The 18596-nt window shown below is 56.6% G+C and overlaps 6 protein-coding genes across 6 annotated transcripts; 1 reads left to right on the forward strand and 5 right to left on the reverse strand.

Moving 5' to 3' along the window:
* Positions 1–369: 369 nt before the first annotated feature.
* On the reverse strand, positions 370–5604 carry MAA_09096 (ABC transporter, transmembrane domain, type 1; the record flags this gene model as incomplete). Its single annotated transcript, XM_007827094.2, has 15 exons — positions 370–516; positions 545–1010; positions 1074–1150; positions 1210–1847; positions 1902–1966; positions 2023–2073; positions 2131–2202; positions 2261–2375; positions 2443–2784; positions 2849–3011; positions 3072–3871; positions 3946–4179; positions 4238–4744; positions 4823–5345; positions 5416–5604. 15 exons carry the CDS (start codon positions 5602–5604, stop codon positions 370–372), a joined length of 4389 nt encoding a protein of 1462 aa, XP_007825285.2.
* A 1557-nt stretch (positions 5605–7161) lies between these two features.
* MAA_09097 (uncharacterized protein) lies at positions 7162–7926 on the forward strand (the record flags this gene model as incomplete). The annotated part of the gene is made up of 1 exon (XM_007827095.1): positions 7162–7926. One exon carries the CDS (start codon positions 7162–7164, stop codon positions 7924–7926), a length of 765 nt encoding a protein of 254 aa, XP_007825286.1.
* Positions 7927–8241: 315 nt separating this feature from the next.
* Positions 8242–9804, reverse strand: MAA_09098 (Sugar 1,4-lactone oxidase; the record flags this gene model as incomplete). The annotated part of the gene is made up of 1 exon (XM_007827096.2): positions 8242–9804. The coding sequence occupies one exon, from the start codon at positions 9802–9804 to the stop codon at positions 8242–8244; it is 1563 nt and encodes a 520-aa protein (XP_007825287.2).
* Positions 9805–10869: 1065 nt separating this feature from the next.
* MAA_09099 (candidapepsin-4 precursor) lies at positions 10870–12376 on the reverse strand (the record flags this gene model as incomplete). The annotated part of the gene is made up of 4 exons (XM_007827097.1): positions 10870–11072; positions 11147–11490; positions 11570–11858; positions 11926–12376. 4 exons carry the CDS (start codon positions 12374–12376, stop codon positions 10870–10872), a joined length of 1287 nt encoding a protein of 428 aa, XP_007825288.1.
* A 2043-nt stretch (positions 12377–14419) lies between these two features.
* On the reverse strand, positions 14420–15282 carry MAA_11385 (alpha-L-rhamnosidase C; the record flags this gene model as incomplete). The annotated part of the gene is made up of 2 exons (XM_011413379.1): positions 14420–14921; positions 14975–15282. 2 exons carry the CDS (start codon positions 15280–15282, stop codon positions 14420–14422), a joined length of 810 nt encoding a protein of 269 aa, XP_011411681.1.
* A 75-nt stretch (positions 15283–15357) lies between these two features.
* MAA_11386 (uncharacterized protein) lies at positions 15358–18496 on the reverse strand (the record flags this gene model as incomplete). The annotated part of the gene is made up of 6 exons (XM_011413380.1): positions 15358–16256; positions 16329–17382; positions 17437–17799; positions 17857–18125; positions 18185–18329; positions 18404–18496. 6 exons carry the CDS (start codon positions 18494–18496, stop codon positions 15358–15360), a joined length of 2823 nt encoding a protein of 940 aa, XP_011411682.1.
* Positions 18497–18596: the final 100 nt, after the last annotated feature.

Raw genomic sequence — 18596 nt, forward strand, 5'->3', positions numbered from 1 at the left:
AAGTCTTGGAGTGGATACCCAACCCCATGGACCAGGAGGCAGTATAAACTCTGGATTTATCGATACCTCTTACTTGCTCTTTCCTACTTGTTTCTTATTCGCTTCTCTCGACTCCAAACAAGACATTTTTATTTTTTCCTCCGTCTTGGGCGCGGTCCGTCTGAGCATGTTAAAGACACCCCATAGATGTTTTGCTTTATATTGGAGAAGGGACTTGCTGGTACTGGCCGGAGTGTGGGAGTTGGGGGTTGGGGTTGGATTGCTTGTAGATGTAGGGATTAATGAATATGATTACGACCTCGTGTGTTATTTTGCGTTTTCGTGCCTCTGGTCATGTTGCCGACCGCCCACCGGGGGGGATTGATTCATCTAAAGACGGCGACTGTCCCACAGGGCCTTGAAGGCGCTCGCCCCCTTGGCCAGGAGGGCCTCGGGCTCGCCGACCTCGACGACTTGCCCCGTGGCCATGACGACGACGACGTCGCAGGCCCGCAGGACGTCGAGCCGGTGGGCGACCTCGACGGAGCCGGTGGGCGGCCTCGACGACGGTCCTGCCGCGCAGGTCGTCCCGGATGGCGGCGCGCACGGCGTCGTCGGTCTGCGCGTCGACGCAGCTCGTGGCCTCGTCGAGAAGCACGAGGGCGCCGCCGCCGCCGCCCAGCAGCAGCAGCGCCCTCGCGAGGAAGAACAGCTGCGCCTGCCCCGCCGACAGGCCCAGCGCGGCCATGTCGGCGTCGAGCCCGCCGCGGCGCGCGACGGCCGCCCAGACGCCCGTCTTGCGGAGGGCCTGCTCGAGCGGGGCGTCGGCGTCGGCGCCGGCGTATCTCCCGAAGGGGTCGAGGTTGCGCCGCGCCGTGCCGCGCAGCCGCACGCCGTCCTGGGGCAGGGCCGTGAGCCGCCGGCGCACCGTCTCCCGCGGGAGAAGGGCCAGGTCCTGCGCGTCAATGGTGATGCTGCCCCCGCGAATGTCGAGCAGTCGCGCGAGGGCTAGCACGAGCGACGACTTGCCGCTGCGGGATGATGTCTGTCAGAATGGGATTTCTCTAGTGAATTTTTTTTAAAGGGCCACCTACCTCCCGGAGCGCCCGCACACGCCGACTTTCTGACCGGGCTGAATGGTCAGCGACACCCCCTTTAGGACGGGCTCGGACTCGTCACTGGCGGGAGTTAGTTTTTCTCGGCCGAGGTTCTAGATAAGGGGCCCAATACGTGCCTGTACGCGGCGACGAGGTTCCTCAGCGCAATGGCCCCCCGGTCCGGCCACGCGGGGGGCAGGGACGCGTGTTTGCGATGATGACGTGCCGGCCCGTCCTCGTCGGGGGTGTTGCCGGCGAACCACTTGAGGCGGGCGACGGCGCCGAGCGACGTCTCCAGACGGGTCCACTGGTCGACGGCCTCGGCCAGCGTCTGGTTGAAGCCGATGAGGTTGACCATGGCGAGGCCGACGGCGGCGCTGCTGCTGCTGCTGCCGCCCGCCCGGAGCGCCAGGGCGACGAGGACCAGCGCGACGCCAGCGACAAACAGGTCCAGGACGACCTGGAGCCAGCGCTGGACGCAGAACATGGTGTAAAAGGGCCGTTGGGAGGCGTCGAGGCGCCGGTGGTTGTCGGCGCGGAAGGCGGGCGCCCAGCCGAAGGCGCGGATGGTCGGCAAGCCCGCGAGGGTTTCGGCGAATTGCGTGTAGAGCGGGGACTTGGCCTCGAGGTCGAGCAGGCGCAGCTGGCGCGACGTGCGGAGGTAGTACTTCTGGATGAGGTACAGGGCCAGGAAGCAGACGGGGATGGCGGCGGCGACGGAGGATGCGCCGGAGGCGATGAGGCCGGTTTCCGCGAGGGCGCGGAGGGAGACTGGGGGCATTGATTGGTTAGGGGTTTGGTTATGGAGAGGATGACAGTACGTACGCGTCGTGACGTTGAGAAAGGCCATGGGGAGGGCGTTGTCGATGAGCGTCATGTCTTGGCTGAATCTGGAGTCGGGAGTTTAGCACATGTGCGAAGTGGAGTGAAGGGGAGGACGACGGACCGGTTGAGCGTGATGCCGCTGTCTGTGCTGGCAAAGAAGTGTAACGGCGCCCTTGTTTTTTTGTGCCCGTTAGCTCGAGGTGAAGTTTGGGGGGTTTGGCGTGCGTACCGGACGACGCATCGGAGGAGCATGTCGTGAAGACGGATGGCCGACTTGGGAACCCCGACGAGCGAGTAGTACCTTTGGCTTTGTTAGTCGGCAGGACAAGACGAGGAGATTGGAGCGCGGCAGGCATCACCCCATGTTGAGGGCGCCGAATGTCGTGGATGCGAGCGCAAAACCAATGTAGCCAGCCATGTAGGCGTAGTCTGTCGGCCCTGTGCCCTTTTGCGTCCAGAGCTTCAGCCAGACCTCTGCGTGACGGTTAGCTATTGACTCTCTGGTGTATTCCAAATGACAACGGGGTGCTGGGCAACCCACGCGGCATCTTGACCATGGCGGTGTGCAAGACGCTCCCAACCAGCAGCATGACCATGGCCACTGTGCCCAGGGACCGCACGTAGATTCTGTAGCAGTCGAGGTCGCCCGTCTGCCGGCACAGGTCGGCTTCCGTCTTTCGAGATGGATCGGCAGCCGCCTCCTGGGAGACCTTGGCCGGTTCGAGCCCGGCCCCGTCCGGGCCGGAGACGGTCGTGGTGCTGTCCGTGTCGCTCTCCAAGATGCCCCATTCCGAGGGATCGACTGAGTTGAAGCGCACCTGGTTCCGGACAGTGGTCCTGTCGCCGAGCACGGTAATGTGGTCAGCCGCAGGGAGGAAGTTGACTTTTTTCACAAAGCGTCAGTCTCATGTCCAAGAGATTTTGTAACCGGGCAACCGCAAGCGCACCGTGGTTCGTGGCCATGATGACGGTCGCATTCCACCGCCGAACGAGGCCGTCTCTGCCCAGGACGCGTTGGAAGACGGCTCTGGACGTAGTGCTGTCCAGGCCGCTGAATACGTCGTCGAGGAGGAGCACACTGCGCCGGGAGTATACCGCGCGCGCAAGGGCCTGGGTTTTCCAAAAACGTCAAAAATCTCTTGCTTGTGCTTGGATGTTGGCCCGACTTACAACCCGCTGTTTCTGGCCACCGCTCAATGCCACGCCTCCGGAGCCGACAATGGTAAAGTCCCGCGCGGGCAGCATGGAGATGTCCTCGTCCAGGGCGCAGGCTTCGATGACGGTGTGCAGCCACGCCTCGTCGAGGGGGGACTGGGCCGCGATGTTGTCCCGGATAGAGCAATTCTGCAGCCACGGCGTCTGGTCGCAGTACGCCATGGAGGACACGTCGGCGACGAGCCGGCCCCTTGCCAGGGATAGTTCGCCGGCAATGGCCTTGAGCAGGGACGACTTGCCGCAGCCTACGCGGCCGACAATCATGGACACGGTTCCGCGTGGGAAGACCATGCTGATGTCTGCGAGGACTTTGACATTCTCCCCGACGGTAAAGGTGGCGCTTTCGATGGCCACGGCCGGGATGGAAGGGTCCAGAGACGGGCGGGCTCGCGCCTCGAGTGCTGCAAGCGCAATGTTTGACGCTGGATCCGCGTCCTTGGACGCATCGTCCACGGGGGGCAGCGTGATGGACGAGAGGCACGCGGTAGACGGGGTAGAGGAGGCGGTCGAGGGTGCCATTTCCCGCAAGTCTCTTCTTTCGTCCATGACGAGGAATGCCTGGAGCCGGGAGAAGCAGCCAATGGCGCCAAAGAGCTGCACGATGGAAATGAGGATATTGACAAGGGGTGTCTCGGCGATGCTGATGATGGACAGGGAGGTGAAGGCCTCGGCCACCGTAAGCCCCTCGTCCGCCTTGGTCCAGAAAATGGCGGCGACGATGACAATGACGGGCGTGAGGTCTTCGGATGCCATGGCTAGCAAAGGGGGGGTCAGCGCCCTCGAGTGCGGGTATCAAGAATCACAAATGGGCAGAAGGGGCATCTTTTACCAAGACAATTGAGTTGGACTAGTATCCATCGAAATCTGACGGCCAGCTTGAGTTCGTGAATCCGGAGAGTCTGCAGCGAGTCGTGGAAAAGGACCGTCAGGCCCATCATCTTGACGCCCTTGATCTGGCTCAACATTGTCGAGACGGAGCCGACGCGCTCCTGGATGGCCTTGTTCCATTGCACTCGGGCCGGGCCCATGGCCGGGGAAATCAGCGCACCGGCAGCAGAGGTACCTAGTCGAGACGGTCAGTGACAGAGCAGTCGAGGCAGAGGGGGCCTGGTAGTCTTTACAGAATGCAGGGATCAGGATAAAGAGGCTGGGGATGCCAACGTTCCTATACAGCAGGTATATCGCCAGGGGGATCTCGATGAAACTCGCCCATATGTCGTGGATGGCATCGCCCGACATGACAATCGACTCGATATCCGTGCTCATCAAAGTCACCGGCGCCGAGTCCCTGACGGAAGACGCTTCCAGCCTGAGCGTCTTTTTAAACACCAACGAGGCCAGGCCGCCCCGGTACATGGTGAGAAGCTGGTACGTCATGTGGCGATATGCGGCGCTGCACACCGCAATGCCGACGTACACGAGGACGGTGGCGCCGACAAGGCTCGCAGCGACTTGGGCCGTCTGCTGCTCCCCGGGCGCGCCGACAAAGTCGACGACGGCGTTGATGAGAAACGGCTGGGCGAACGTGAAGCCGGTAAAGAGGAGCCGCGGGAGGACGCCGGCCAGGAACTGCCACTTGTACGCCAGGAACGTACACTTCATAAGGGCCCAGCTGCCGGTTTTACCGTCTTTTGGTTCCATCTAAGTCAGGGTGAGTCGTCCCAGGGAGATGAAGAGACTGGCAAGGGGGGGGCCGGGGTACACACCATTGTCCCAGACGCTCTCCAGCCGACGCAGGAGCCTGGCCGAGTCGAACTTGTCCTCGATGGGACCGACATGGTCGGCGGCAAGCAGCGTCTTTGCTCCGACGAGGAGCAGAGGGTTGAGCCACCAAAAGACGCCTCGGCTCACGACGCCCGCGGCCGCTTCGTCGGCCGTCGTCTTGTCCCTGCGCGCCGGGTCCTTGGGCGATTCTTCGAGGGTTAGCAGGGCGGCTTTGACGGCGAGGGAGGCTAAAGACACGCTGCCAATGGCAGCAAGGCCCGGCCGCGTGAGGTAGGTCCTTGCGGCGGCGGTGTCGAGGAGCGTCGAGAGGAGGAGGTACAGGTTCAGCAGGACAGACGGCCTGACCGACTTGTAGTGCTCTGCCCATGACAGCGCGCAAATGGCACCGGCTTCCACGACGCCAATGACTGCTTCTGCGATGGACGTCTTTGTCCTGGGCGTGGATGGCAACGACCACAGGGCGACGAGGGCAAGTTGCAGACAAGAATAGACGGCGATGGTGGCCTAAAGCGTGTTTAGTAGGAGACCGTCTTTTCACGTCAGTGATGACTTGGCGGGATTCAACAGTGCGCACCTGTTTTGCCAGGAATAAGTTGCGCGAGCGCACAATTGTATCACGGCGTACGAGGGTCCAAGTGCGCAGCGGCGCGACAAGAATGAAGATGGATGCCGGCAGCAGGGAGAGAATGCTCTGCTCGAAGAGAATGGTAAAGTCAAAGACGCCCGGTAGACTCGGGCCAAAGTCGTTGTCGGTATGTGCCATGATCCGAATACCAACGGGTTGACACCCAACAGTTTGTTTGTTCGCCCCTTCTACTACCAGGTCTTTAGATTGGCAACGTTTGTAAAACGAGAAAGAGAGAGAAAACCTATAGGTCTCAGAGCGACAGTAAAGAGAGAAAAAAAAAGCTCGCCAGGGGTTAGAAAACATACATGGTTGAATGCGGCTAATAGACAGGGTGTCATGATACCTTATTTTCCAAAGCGCAGACAAGCACGTATATTTGTCGCAGTAATGACAGGCCCAGGGATGTCAGCCGCCGTCAGACGGGGCAAACAGGAGCCTTCTCCGCAAGCCCGCGTCAATACACGGATGGAAACCCCGGCTTCACCAAGCATCGTGACGGCGGCTCTCGGGCCTTCAGGGTGGTCAATGGTCATTCACGTGGCCGCCGCATGTTGATTCCGAGACTAACAGCATCGAGTTTGTGAGTCTTGCGGGGCAGTGCTTTACGGGGCAGATGACCTTTTTCTTTGCGCTCGGCGCCAGATGTTTCGTTTCCATGGCCGCGTCGAGCCCGACTCTTGCCGGCTCATGCTTGTGAGCCAAAGGGGAAGCGTCGGGTGGAAATGTCAAGTTTGCGTGGTCCACTTGCGCGGTGTCGGACTGGGGCGGCCATGCAGTGGGGACGGACGCTGCCGTTGGTGCACATGTGAATTTTTAATTTTTTTTTTTTTCAATGTCAAGATGGGTATTGAGCATCTCGGCGTTTTGGCTTCCGTTTTGGGGTTGCCGCCGCCAAGCCGTTTCCCCGTTCCGACGGCTGCCGCTCCCGTCTTGGCTTCGGGGCCGCGGCCAGTCCGCGCCGGAGTGGAGAGGCAGTGTCCGGAGTCTCGACAGAATCGGTTGCCGTCAGTCCTTGTACCTGGTTGCAACTTCGCAGTGAGTCGCACAACGACCTTGGGCAGTTCGTCCATGGGGTCGTAGCCAAACGAGACTGCGACGTCCGGTCATGATGCGCCGATTTGTCAGATTGATGAAAAATATAATAAAGAGTATAATGGTAAAGATGAAATTAATCCCCATGTTGTGGTTGTTTTTTGTACACATCTGCGACAAGGTGTTGTAGGGTGGTCAGCTCACTATGCACTCACGTGGACCAGACTTCTCTGTATAAATTTTAGTTATGTAAGCTTGGCAAGTCTCGCAGTTGGAGCAGCTAAGCTGAGCTAGGCCGAACATTATGAAATGACGTAGTTGCTATTTTTTCCTTGACCTAAAGGAGACTAATAAATGTCCCAAATCGTGATATATGCACTGTCAAGAGCACTGTCAAGCCTGCAACCATCTTCAGGTGGAGATGCATGCTCGTATTGGTGCAAATGCCATTGAACCAATCGTAGCCGGGACCAGACCGCAAAGCGTCGAGTATGCGGCTATCCATAACTGGGAGGACAAAGGCCTGCCTCCTCTCCAGTCAATGTCATCATTCACGCATATCCGCCGCACCAACACAAAGTAATAAATGCCAGTTTCTTCAACCGCCCACCATCCTGCCTCCCGGCCACCCCTCGACGCCAACCCAGAGGCCATCCATCAATGGCCACAGACAGCCCGCAGCCAGCAGGCCAGACACACCCGCGGCCACCGACCCCAGGCCACTTCCACCCGTTCCCCCGCCTCCCCAGCGAGCTCCGGTCCAAGATCTGGCACGCCTCCTTCACACCGCGCGTCGTCGAGTTGCACGGCCGCCGAGCCCACTACGCCGACGACTTCAAACACCACGGCAGCGCGCCGAAATGGCAAAGCGGCTGCAACAACCCGGCCGCCCTGTCCGCCACGTCGGAGTCGCGGGCCGCCGCCCTCCAGCACTACCGCATCAAGCTGCCCCTCGCGACGGCGGCGTCGTGCGACCGCGCCGGCGATAGCGTCGCCCACCCCCACCGCGTGCTGTACGTCGACCCGGCCGCCGACACCGTCGTCGTGCTCGGCGACCTGGACTACTACCGCCTGTCGCTGCTCCTGCTGGACATTCGGCGCCGCGACCCGGCGGGCCAGGGGCTGAGGCGGCTGGCCATCAGCGCGCGGTGGACGTGCCACCAGGGCGCGGGGACGTCGATCCGCGCCCTGGTGCGGAACATGTTTCCCGAGCTGGTGCAGATGGTGGTGTACATGTACGACGAGGAGCTGCCGCCGGCGGATTGGGCGAATGGCGTGTGCGCGCTGCGCGACTGCAGCGACAAGGAGTACTACAAGCGGTATGCCATGGGGAGGGGCCAGGAGATGAGGGACGGCGATAAATGGATCGTCGTGGGGGAGAAGGAGGTGAGGGTCATGGATCTCGACTTTGAGCGTGGATGGTAGCCGGGCGGAAAAGTCGGCATCATCTCCTGCCAATCATTGAGGCTCGGTTTCAGACATGACCAGGCGATGGATGAACGGGTACATTGATTTCTCAGTTCCCTTCTGCCCGGCCAAAGGCCTACACTGTAAATAACCAAACCACAGCTTCCCGTGTTCTGAAGCATGCGTGTCCCGCGTTGATTGCATTCATGCCCAGCATATATACAGTCCGGCTCGTCGCAAGACCCATCCCGCCCGCTGCTACAATGAAAATTGCACATGCAAAAATGAAAGAAGAAGAAAAAAAGCTTCAGCCGAGCACCCAAGGCCATGCTATCAACCCCCTCCAACAAGCCCCTCCATCACGAGACCGCCGCCAGCAGCCTTCCTCCTTGAAACCTCCACCTCTTCCAGCGGAAGCTTGGACCCTGGGAGAGGTGCCATGATGCGTTCTCTGTGCCACGGGCCGACAAACATGCCCTCCGGGTCCACGCCGTCGCGTATCCTCCGAAACGCCGCCAAGCTCTCGCCATACATGGTCTCGATATCAGGCCGATACGTCTCAAAGTTCTTGGCCCAGTGCGGCCGGCCGCCCATGTCCCTCATCAACCACTCAAACGCCTGGTAGTAGCGGTCGCGGCACGGCGGGTCCCGCCAGTACGGCCGATACAAGGTGGCGTTGAGGTACAGCGTCGGGCCGTCGGGGACAGTCGGGTCCAGGTACGGACGGAGGTTGGAGGTGAGGCTCGTGTCGCTCACCCGCACCTCGACCGGGGCGTGCACGTACAGCCCGTCGGCCGAGAAGGGGATGCCGTGCGCCACGTAGTCCGGGTCGTCGGGCGTGAGGCGGTTCAGCCAGGAGCTGAGTCGCCGCAGCGCCTCGGGCCCCCTGTGCAGGGGGATCGCCCACTCGTTCACAAACTGTGAGTAGAGGCAGTTCATCAGCAGCGCCCTTCGGCTCGGCTGGACGGCCGTCGTGGCCGACCCGTTGGCGAAGCCGTACTGCATGCCGAAGACGAACCACTCGACCCAGGGGAGGATCCGGGGGGCAAACTGCGCCAGGTAGAGCAGGTTGTGGTAGACGTAGTACCCCAGAGATCCGTCGTAGTAGCTCGCCGGGGGGTCCTGCTCGGGTTCCGCGGTTTTGTCTGCCTGCCACACGACGGCGCGTCTCGTGTAGGGGAACCACCACACCCTGACAAACTCGCTCTGCGTCCACAGGTCGAGCGGCCATCTCTTGAACAGCTTGTAGTCGGTGTCGATGGTCTGCGTCCACTTGAGCTTGAAGGCGGGGACCGCGCGAAGCGTGACCTCGGTGATGATGCCCAATGCGCCGAGAGACAGGAGGGCGGCTCGAAACAGCTCCGGATTCGACTCGGCAGAGCAGAGTTTCGTTGTCCCATTGGCCAGTGTGATTCGTAGAGATTGCACATCTTCAGACATGAGGCCATGGCGCACACTGCTCCCGTGGGTTCCCGTCGAAATGGCGCCGGCAATGGACTGCTGGTTGATGCTCCCCAAGTTGGGCATGGCAAGACCGTGACGCTCCAGCTCCTCGCACAGGGCGTACAGCCGTATGCCGCTCTCCATGGTCACCAGGCCCGTGTCCGTGCTGACGGCAAGGATCTTGTTGAAGCGGTCGAGGTTGACCATCCAGCTGGAGGTGCAGGTGATGTCGGAGGGCGAGTGGCCGCAGCCGGTGGTGACGATGCGCCGGCGACATGTCTGGGCGAGAGAAACAACCTTTTCCACCTCGGCGAGGGTCTCTGGCTGGATGTAGAGCTCGGGGATCGAGGAGAAGGTCCTCGCCCAGGTTCGATGGACGTGGTGCGGTTTCGCGCGGAACGCAACGCCGTCGGCGTTTTGGCCTCGCAGCTCGGATTCCGCCGCGGGATGCATGACGCGGGCTCTGGGAACGAGAAAGCAAGCAGTAACCGTGGGGTATTGCACAAGAACGAAATAAAAATGCCAGCAAGCTGACTGCTCGCCGCGGTGGTGCAGGGGCAGGGTGCGTTCCGGCGCACGGCAAAAAGTTGAAATGTTGAGAGAGAAATCTGCTCAGAGTTTATCAGATGCGGCGGGTCGAGGCCGAAGTGGGACCAGAACCCTTCAATGTTGCAGATGCCAGACGTCGGTCTTCAGACAAGGCGCTCACGCCTCATCAGGACAAAGAAAGAGCCATGAGGACAAGTTTGCGCAAGGGCAGGCAGTTGGTCCGGATTTGTCATGGAAATCAAGCGCGTCATGACGGACGGCGGCGGACAAGTTGGCCCTTTATTTTGGTGGCGGGGCAATTGAGGCTCCGAGCCGACATCGACTCATCTCCAAATGTTTGGTTGAAAAAAAAAAGGAAATGGCGACATGGTGGGGTCCGGCCACGAGCTTGCGCAGATGGCGGGCCGGCTTTCTTGCAGTGTCGATCGCAGGGTCCTGCCGACGCCTCATCGGTTCTTAGTAATAAAGTGACATTAATGAGCTTGTCCTGGCTTGATACTGCGCCTTGGGCCAATTGGAGGCCCCCATTGAATTGTCAAGTGACGGGCCAAGGTGCAGGCCAATCAGCAAACAGTAGAGCGAATGTCTGCATTGTGCACCAGATTTACCCGCATTACGACGATATAATAGTTATGCATCGACATAATTTTATCAAAATCAAGGACGCAGCATTTTTTGGTGGACCCGCGCAACTGGCATTGGCTGCACATACGGCGTACTAGTTGGCATGTACGGAGTAGCAACAGCATCCACACCCTATTCATCAACCGTCGACACATGCAACAATAAACACAGTCTGGATATGATACCCGTCACCACTGACTTGATCTATTTCCATGACAAGCTACCTAGCTACTGGATTCTTGGTGCCATTGCCATGTCTCGCGCACAATTCCGCCCTTGCCGCATTTTTTTTCTTCAACAAGTACACCTGTAGACCAAGTACGGAGTACCCCGTACGGAGGCGACTTAATGGTCGCCGGGCGCATCCGGAGCGGGGATCGGGCCGAGCGGCTGTTCGGAGCACTCGCCAACAAGCCCGGTCGGAAGGCCGCCGCTGATAGCCACCACGTTGGAGCCGCAGTTGCCAACCCGCGCCACGTGGATGTTCCTGCGTGCCGAGTCGTACACGACATAGGCCCTGCGCAGGAAATGACCGCCGATCCAAACATCTTGCCCAAATCGCCCAAATTAGTCCACGTACAAGGTTCCACAGGGGGGGGGGTTCTCCAACGGCTCTCCTTACCAGCAGGGTAGTTTCCCGAAATAATGGCCACCGGGCAGTTGCCTCCCGTCTTCAGCTGCGGAATATTCATCTCAAAGTCCTTGACGGGAATCGTGATGGACAACGTGTCGCTCATGGCCAGCGTGAGGCGAGCATCCCGCATCAAGGTGCAGTTGACGACGGGGACGCTGCTGCCCTGGGGGACCGTGGCTCCCAGCGCCGCCACGACCTGGTCGTAGAGGGCCTTTTTCAGCGCCACCGCCGGAGACCCCGAGTCGAGTCCGATGGTCAGGCCTTGGCCCTGGATGACTTGGTCGGCGTCGGTGCCGTCAGACACCGAGATGGACTTCATGTTGACGACGTAGCTGCCACGTACGTACGGATGGTTAGTCTCCCCGAGGCACAGCTGTGAGGGATTTATACGAGTTTTCCCTCGTCACTTACTGGTTTGATGTCTGAGACGCAAATGGGAACGTTTCAAGCGGGCCGGCAAACTTTTTGGTGTCGTAGCCGCCAAAGGTGATGGCGCCCTTGCCATTCCCATCCACACTCATGCTAAAGGCCGCGTCGGAAATCACCTTGTTATCCAGCATCTTCTTGAGGATGAACTCGTTGGCGTACGAGTTCTTGGGCCCGGGCGCCCTCAGGCCGAGGATGCCGACGTTGCGCCCTACGCGGGTAGGCCATTTCTCGAGGTTGGCAACACCAAACTGCAGCTCGCCCAGCGAACGACCTAGTATACACTAATGTGTTGGGCTCTGATTTTCTTTCCTTTGGGTATTGGATATATAATAACGTACCTTTTATGGATACCACGTCGGCACTCACGTTCCAGAGAACGAATTCGTTCTGGCCGTATTGCGAGCCGTATTCCTTATTGAGCTCGCGCCGGCTGGTGCTGCGGTCCTTGTCGAAGTAGACGGATGCCGGCTCATCTCTTACCTTGCCGGCGCGCACCTGCGGCACCCAGAACAGGTCGGAGCCCGTGTCTGGTTCTACAATGACCGTCTGCGCCGGCGTGCCCAGCTCGAGAGGCATGCCGAAGCCTACTACCGGCCGGCGGCCGAGGAAGCGGTACACTTCCAGGTCGGCTTGGGCCTGGCGCTTTGACAGGTCGGCGTCCTGTGGATCAGGGGTGACGGGGACCAGAGGCAGGTGTAGGACGCCGGCTGGAGTCTCATTGGCGTTGTCTACGGGCGCCGCGAGAGACTGGCCAGCGAGAAGGAGGAGAGGGGCGTACGAGTGGCGCATTGTTTTTGCAAGAAGAATGATGAATCTGTGGATGGGTGTCGCTGCTTTGCAAGAGCGTGAAAATCAATACCGTGGACTTGCGATGGAGAGACGGTGATTTATAGGATGAATGATGAGCAATAATGGTTGGCGGTTGCAGATGATTCTCTACGAGCCGAACTGGTATTTTGTATGTTATATACGTACTTTTATCGCCGTCTTGTAACCTGCTCATGTCGGCTTTACACGATTCTCTATAGTCTATAGTCTATAGTCTATAGTGTCTTCAATGTTTATGCTCTGCCGGGGTTGTTTCATGGGTGAACCCTTGTGGACCCGTTTATATGCCATTGATAGATTATTATCCCGGGCCCCTTGCTTCAAACTCAATCGACATCTAGGTTTGAGCTTAAGTAAAAGCCCGATGCTTGGCGCGTCAGGAGCGGGCTGCACGCTACGTTGCACCCGGCTCGATTTGCTCCCTCTGCCATGCCGCTCGTTACGGCGCCCATGAACAAGCGTGATGGCAACACAAATCCCATTCCTACTAGCCACGTTGGCGGCACTCCCGAGCCCACTGGCTACACCAGACCTTATTCCCTCAGATTTCGTGGCGCCCAGTGGGCCCTGTCAAAGGGCGTTTCATCCCAAGATCCCGGCAGTCTCCCGAGCTATCGGCGTTGGCTCCACGACGTCATTCGCCGTCGGCATGTCTACCGGGGGAGGCTTACAAATTTGATGCTGGTGAGGCCGGAACAAAGCCTCCGTGTACACCCGGGAACTGGCTAGCTCGCGCCCTGCTCGGTGGCATTAACAGGCTACCCTGATAGTCTGTACCGGGGCTCATCAGTTGATAGCAGTGTCTGATGTGGTGACTGGACGGTAGCAAGGTTGCGCTGAGCCGAATATGGAAGCTGGTCAACGTGGCCTGCGCTTGCAAAGTCTTGGCTGGTTCGGCGGGCCAGCCGAGTCAGTCGACATGACTACAGCTACGGGAATTCAATATTGTCGCGCTCGAGCGCCTATATAGGGCTGTTGATGAATAATATGCTCTTGACGCCAGAGCAGTGACCCAAGATACCGAGGGTCCCATCTGGGAGCATGTCAACGGTAGTACAGGTGGATAATGCTGGTCTTATACGGCCCGTTAGATAATGCATTGATTGTGAGAATTGCATGTTTCGTTACCATGACGTCAATAAAATTAAAAGAGAGCGGATTCGGCCAAGAGTGAGCCAGGCCGCCCTGCTTGTTAGCCGTCTTATGCATGTCGTCTTATATGGGAATCGTAGGCAAAGCGGGATGAAATTAGTGGCCGAGTAGAGTGAAACGGCATATTGACAAGTAATAAGCTGTGTGCAGCTTCCATGTCCCGCTTTACATCTTTAATATGATGTATAATACGGGCGTCCCCTCGGCTTTAATTGGTTAACAGAAAAATACTCTTTGGCAACTATAGCATCACGAACCTTGTAATTTAGTGTTTTTAATATCAAAAGCCGGCCGCAACCCAAAGCTCGCCACAGGCGACCCCCGGAGGCTTAATGTAATTATGAGCAGGATCTCGCCCGCTTTGCCTGCCCCTAAAATAGTATACTGAGTGTGCTAGCAACATTTTGCAATCCTCGTCATATGCCCTCAACTGCTCCATCTGCATCTTGACAATGGAGCAAGTGCTGCACGAGCATCCTCATCCAGCGCCTCGGCGCCTTCACCGTTCTCATTTAAACAATCAGCAAAGAGCTTATCAACATCAAAAGGTTTCCTCGCCGCGTAGTTGAACCAAAAAGCGTTTCGTAACCCACGAGTCGTGCATAAGACTAGAAAGAGAGTTCTCAGTGCACAGCATTCCTCTGGACCTCTCAACCCGTTTCATGACTTGTAGAAACTGTTCCAAGCTGACAGAAACTCGTCCATGCTGTGACGCCGAAAAAGGTACGAATCTGGTCCGACCAGTAGCAATCACCACGGCGGGTCCGATGCGAACTGGCTTGGCATGGCATTTGTAAATTCGAGGTTGAGGACGGCCGTTATGCGGAGAGATTTCGGATCCACAAGTATATTCTAGGGCCGAAGGTCGTCACAAAACAGTTTAAAGGTGCCATTATCGTGAATGCAGTGCTTGTCAACTAGGCGCGCAAATAGATGACGTGCAACGTATTGCTCCTCAGCTTCAGTCGCGGTGGACGAGAGGTTACGCTGGGTGAAGAGATGAGTTAAATTTTCGTCAGAGAGGTGCGTGAAGTAGCCACTTGCAGATTCGAATGGACCAGTGGCCAACTCATCCAGAGGATAGAATGCTGTTGTTGCCAATTCGTTCATGCTGTAGGTGAGGGGCCGTCTAGTGACGGACCACGTGTCCAAACTTGGGTCCTTGGAGACTGCTCTAATACGAGAAAAGTCGAATTGAAACAGCTGGAGTAGGATGTTGGTAATTTGCTCAAATACGGCATCCAGTATTGTGCTATCAATGTTTGGATTGAGATAGATCTTTGCAGGAACAGCCGGGTCTTTAAGAATATCACATAAATGAACTCCCTTGATAAACTCTGAGATGATAAACGGTCTAAAGTGGTACAGGCTGTCCTTGGTTAAGCCCCAACTTAATAACCGTGGTACAGGGATATTCGTGTATGTTCATGGAGGAACTTGATGATTTGAACCTCATTGGTAACCTTTTCGTCCCTAAAGGTTGTGTGTCCAGGTCCGGGGAATCGAATAACGGCGTCCGCGCCTGCATCGTTAAACATGACTCGGAGGCAGAAATTAAAAGAGCCCTCGAACCAGTCAATAACCTCCCCGTCATCACGGTCTAGTCGACAGGCAACGAAGAATGCAACTTCAGAATGAGCTCCAAGAATTTTATCCTTCCACTTGTCCCATTGGGCATCGCCCGCTTTTTCGGCTATCTCGTCGAAACCATTCATATTCACAGCGATTAGACCTCTGTTGTTTCAGGGAAGGGCATGACGTGAAGGAGTAAACATTGAAGCGTTGCGAGTTCAAGCGCTGTGCCTGACAAAGGCGGCGTGGGTTGTACTTGGCGAGACCTTCGTTGCTGGTGTCTCGTGCCAGTACACTCTTTCATGATTCCAAGCATAAGATGGCAGATCAACCACAACTTGAGGAGATTCCACCAAGTCTTGTTCCCGATTGACCTTGGCAAGCAAAATTGGAATGCCAGTGGCCCACAGGCTTCCCACTGCCTTGAGAGCAGTCGTGACAGCATCTTCTTTTCGAACCAGCAAAGAAGTATAAAGAAGCTCTGAAGGCAGCTTTGCGTCGATGCTTTCCATTATCTGCACCAACGGGGCCTTTAAAGCAGCGTGAGGCCCAACTTCAAGGAGTGCATCCCACTTTACGGTTGCTTTGCGTCCAGCACGGCGCCCTGACGACCCAACGAGAAGGTTGACTGGAGACGGCTTCCGAAAATCGTACTGTGCCGCACATGTTTCTGATCCAATACGACTTGCCAACCTCAATGGGATCAATGAATAGAACATGGGAATCTTTGCTTCCTGGTTCGCGCCTCCAACACCAGCCTCAACCATGGCGCGCAGACAATCATCTGCAACCATTCGCATATGAGGAGAGTGGTATGCCGGCACAACGCGAAGCTTTCGTGCGAAATTACCATCTTTGGCGATGCTCTGCTCAAGAATATCAACAAATTCGGCGTCTCCCGAGAGCGTAACGCTCTTCGGGCTATTGACACAAGCCGTAACAACAGTTTCAGAGGGCATGGTAGCCAAGTATGCTTCGGCTTCTTCCTCCGATATGCCAGCCGCCAACATGGCGCCGGCTTTGGGACCTCGAGAGACCATGCCTGAGTAGACGCCTCGGATAAAAGCGACCTTGACAGCGTCCTCGTGAGACAGTATTTCGGCTGCATATGCAGCAGCTATCAAGTTATAATAATATTAGGCTCTTACACAGCGTAGAACTCTGACATTTCAGCACTTAGCAATTTCACCGCTCGAATGTCCAACGACGGCCTTCGGTCTAATATCCCACTCGCGGAGCAAATCGACCAAGGCGATTTGAACGACGGTGCATATCGGCTGACTGTATTCTGAGCTCTCAATCTTGCTTCCCTCTGTCTGTTGTATCTCAGTTTCCACATCGAAGGGGCAGCGCAATGACTCCAGACAAGCTTTGCTTCTCGCGACGCTCGCCGCAAAAGTGGGAAATTCGATCAACTGTCGTCCCATGCCCGCCCACTGAGCACCTTGTCCAGTGAATACGAACGCGACTCGATTCTGCTTGGTTGAGCGCTTGAACCGGGGCAATGGTCCCTCCAAACCTTGCACAAGCTCTTCCGTTGATTCAGCAACTACGAAAGATCTATAATCAAATAAAGACCGTCGAGTTGCAAGCGTATATGCTACATCTGAAAGGTATGTTGCTGCATTCGTAACGTCGTTGATGGCTTTGTCAGATTTCCAGTACGATCCAAGCGATTTGCCCAGTCGCTGGATTCCGGGCTCGTCGCGTGAGCTCATGATAAAGAGCTTCTTCTTCTTCTTCTTCTTCGGCTTCTTTGTCACGTCGATGCCGTTTTCATCACCATTCATAATTTTGTCTGTAGGACTGTTTGTGATGTCGCTCTTGCTGGCAGGATTCGATTCGAGATACTTTGTGTTATGCAGCGTTGAGTGCTCCCCATTCAGGCCTTTAGCTTTCATGTAGTGATGAGCATCGTCGAGAATGATATGCGCGTTAGCACCGCCAAAACCAAACGAGTTTACGCTCACCCGACGGGGTCCATGTGTCGGCCATGCCATAGTTTGCGCCGGTAATACGATATTCCAATCAGCGAATCTCAGCTTGGGGTTAATTTTCCCAACTTCTGCAGTCGGCAGGAGGACACCTTTCTCAAGACACATGATTGCCTTGAACACACCAGCAAGACCTGCACAGCCTTCGGTGTGGCCAACATTCGGTTTGATGCTGCCTACATGAACTGGATTCCCGTGGCTTCTGCAGGCGCCAAATGTAGCAGCAATTGCGGAAAGCTCTATAGGATCCTAAAAAGTCGCATCGTTAGAGACCTTTCGGTCAAAGAAAGACTCATGACGTACCCCAACGGGAGTCCCGGTGCCGTGTAACTCAATATACTGGGTTTGATCCAGAGGAAGACCAGCTTTTCTATACACGTCACGAATCAGATCTGCTTGTGCCTCTGGACTAGGCATTGTGACACTGGGTGTCTTGCCGTCCACATTTGTCCCAGAACCCCGAATGACTGCTCGAATGGTGTCTCCGTCTCTAATAGCATCGCCAAGTCGTTTAATTACAAGACCACCGAGGCCTTCACCACGGCCGTAACCGTTGGCTCTATCATCGAATGTATGAGATATGTCGTCGGGGCTGAGCATGTGCATTGCCACTAATTGTTGCATGAAGTTGGGGTGAAGTACCACGCTAACACCGGCAACCAGAGCCTATTGCCACGAGTCAAATTAGCAACAGCTTTAAAAGTCCGTCTTTTGCTCACTAACCATGTTTGTTTCTCCAAGCCGAAGAGACTGGCAAGCCAAGTGCAGCGCGTAGAGACTTGATGAACATGCCGTATCCAAGGTCAGACTCGGCCCTCGAAGGTCAAAGAACCAAGAAACTCTGTTTGCTGTCATGGCTTCACTGCTCCCAGCTGCCGCCATGTGTGGCTCATCATAGATCTCGCGAGTGGATAATAGTTCGTAATCGCTCGTCATGCTACCAACGTAGACGCCTGTTTTAGTGCCCGCGACCTTATCCATTGGCAGACCGGCTTTGGACAGATTAGTACTCTACGCCTCAAATATAGTTTATAATAGATTCGGGACTCACCATTTTCAAACGCTTCATATGAAACTTCTAGTACAAGTCTTTTGGCGGGATCCATGCCTGCAGCCTCTTTCGCAGTGACTGAGAAGAACGGCGCATCAAACGCCGCTACATCTTGTTCTAGAAAGAAGCCGTGTGTGGTATTCAACTGATATCAACCAGATTTTGTTAGCAAAGCTGCTGTCAAATGTAAACAAAAGCACATGTGCTGATTTGACTTACAGAGCCTTTACGGTCCGGATCGGGATGGTACCAGGCATCCGCATGCCATCGTTCTTCGGGCACCTTGGCGTGGGCAGTTCGGGAGTTTTGCATCATATCCCAAAGGCCATGCAACGATGATGCCTCACCAGCGAGACGACAAGCTGCACCAACAATCGCGATGGGTTCAAGTGTAAGGGAACGGCCCCACTTT

This window comes from Metarhizium robertsii (assembly GCF_000187425.2).
Source record: "Metarhizium robertsii ARSEF 23 chromosome Unknown MAA_Scf_7, whole genome shotgun sequence".
NCBI lineage: Eukaryota > Fungi > Ascomycota > Sordariomycetes > Hypocreales > Clavicipitaceae > Metarhizium > Metarhizium robertsii.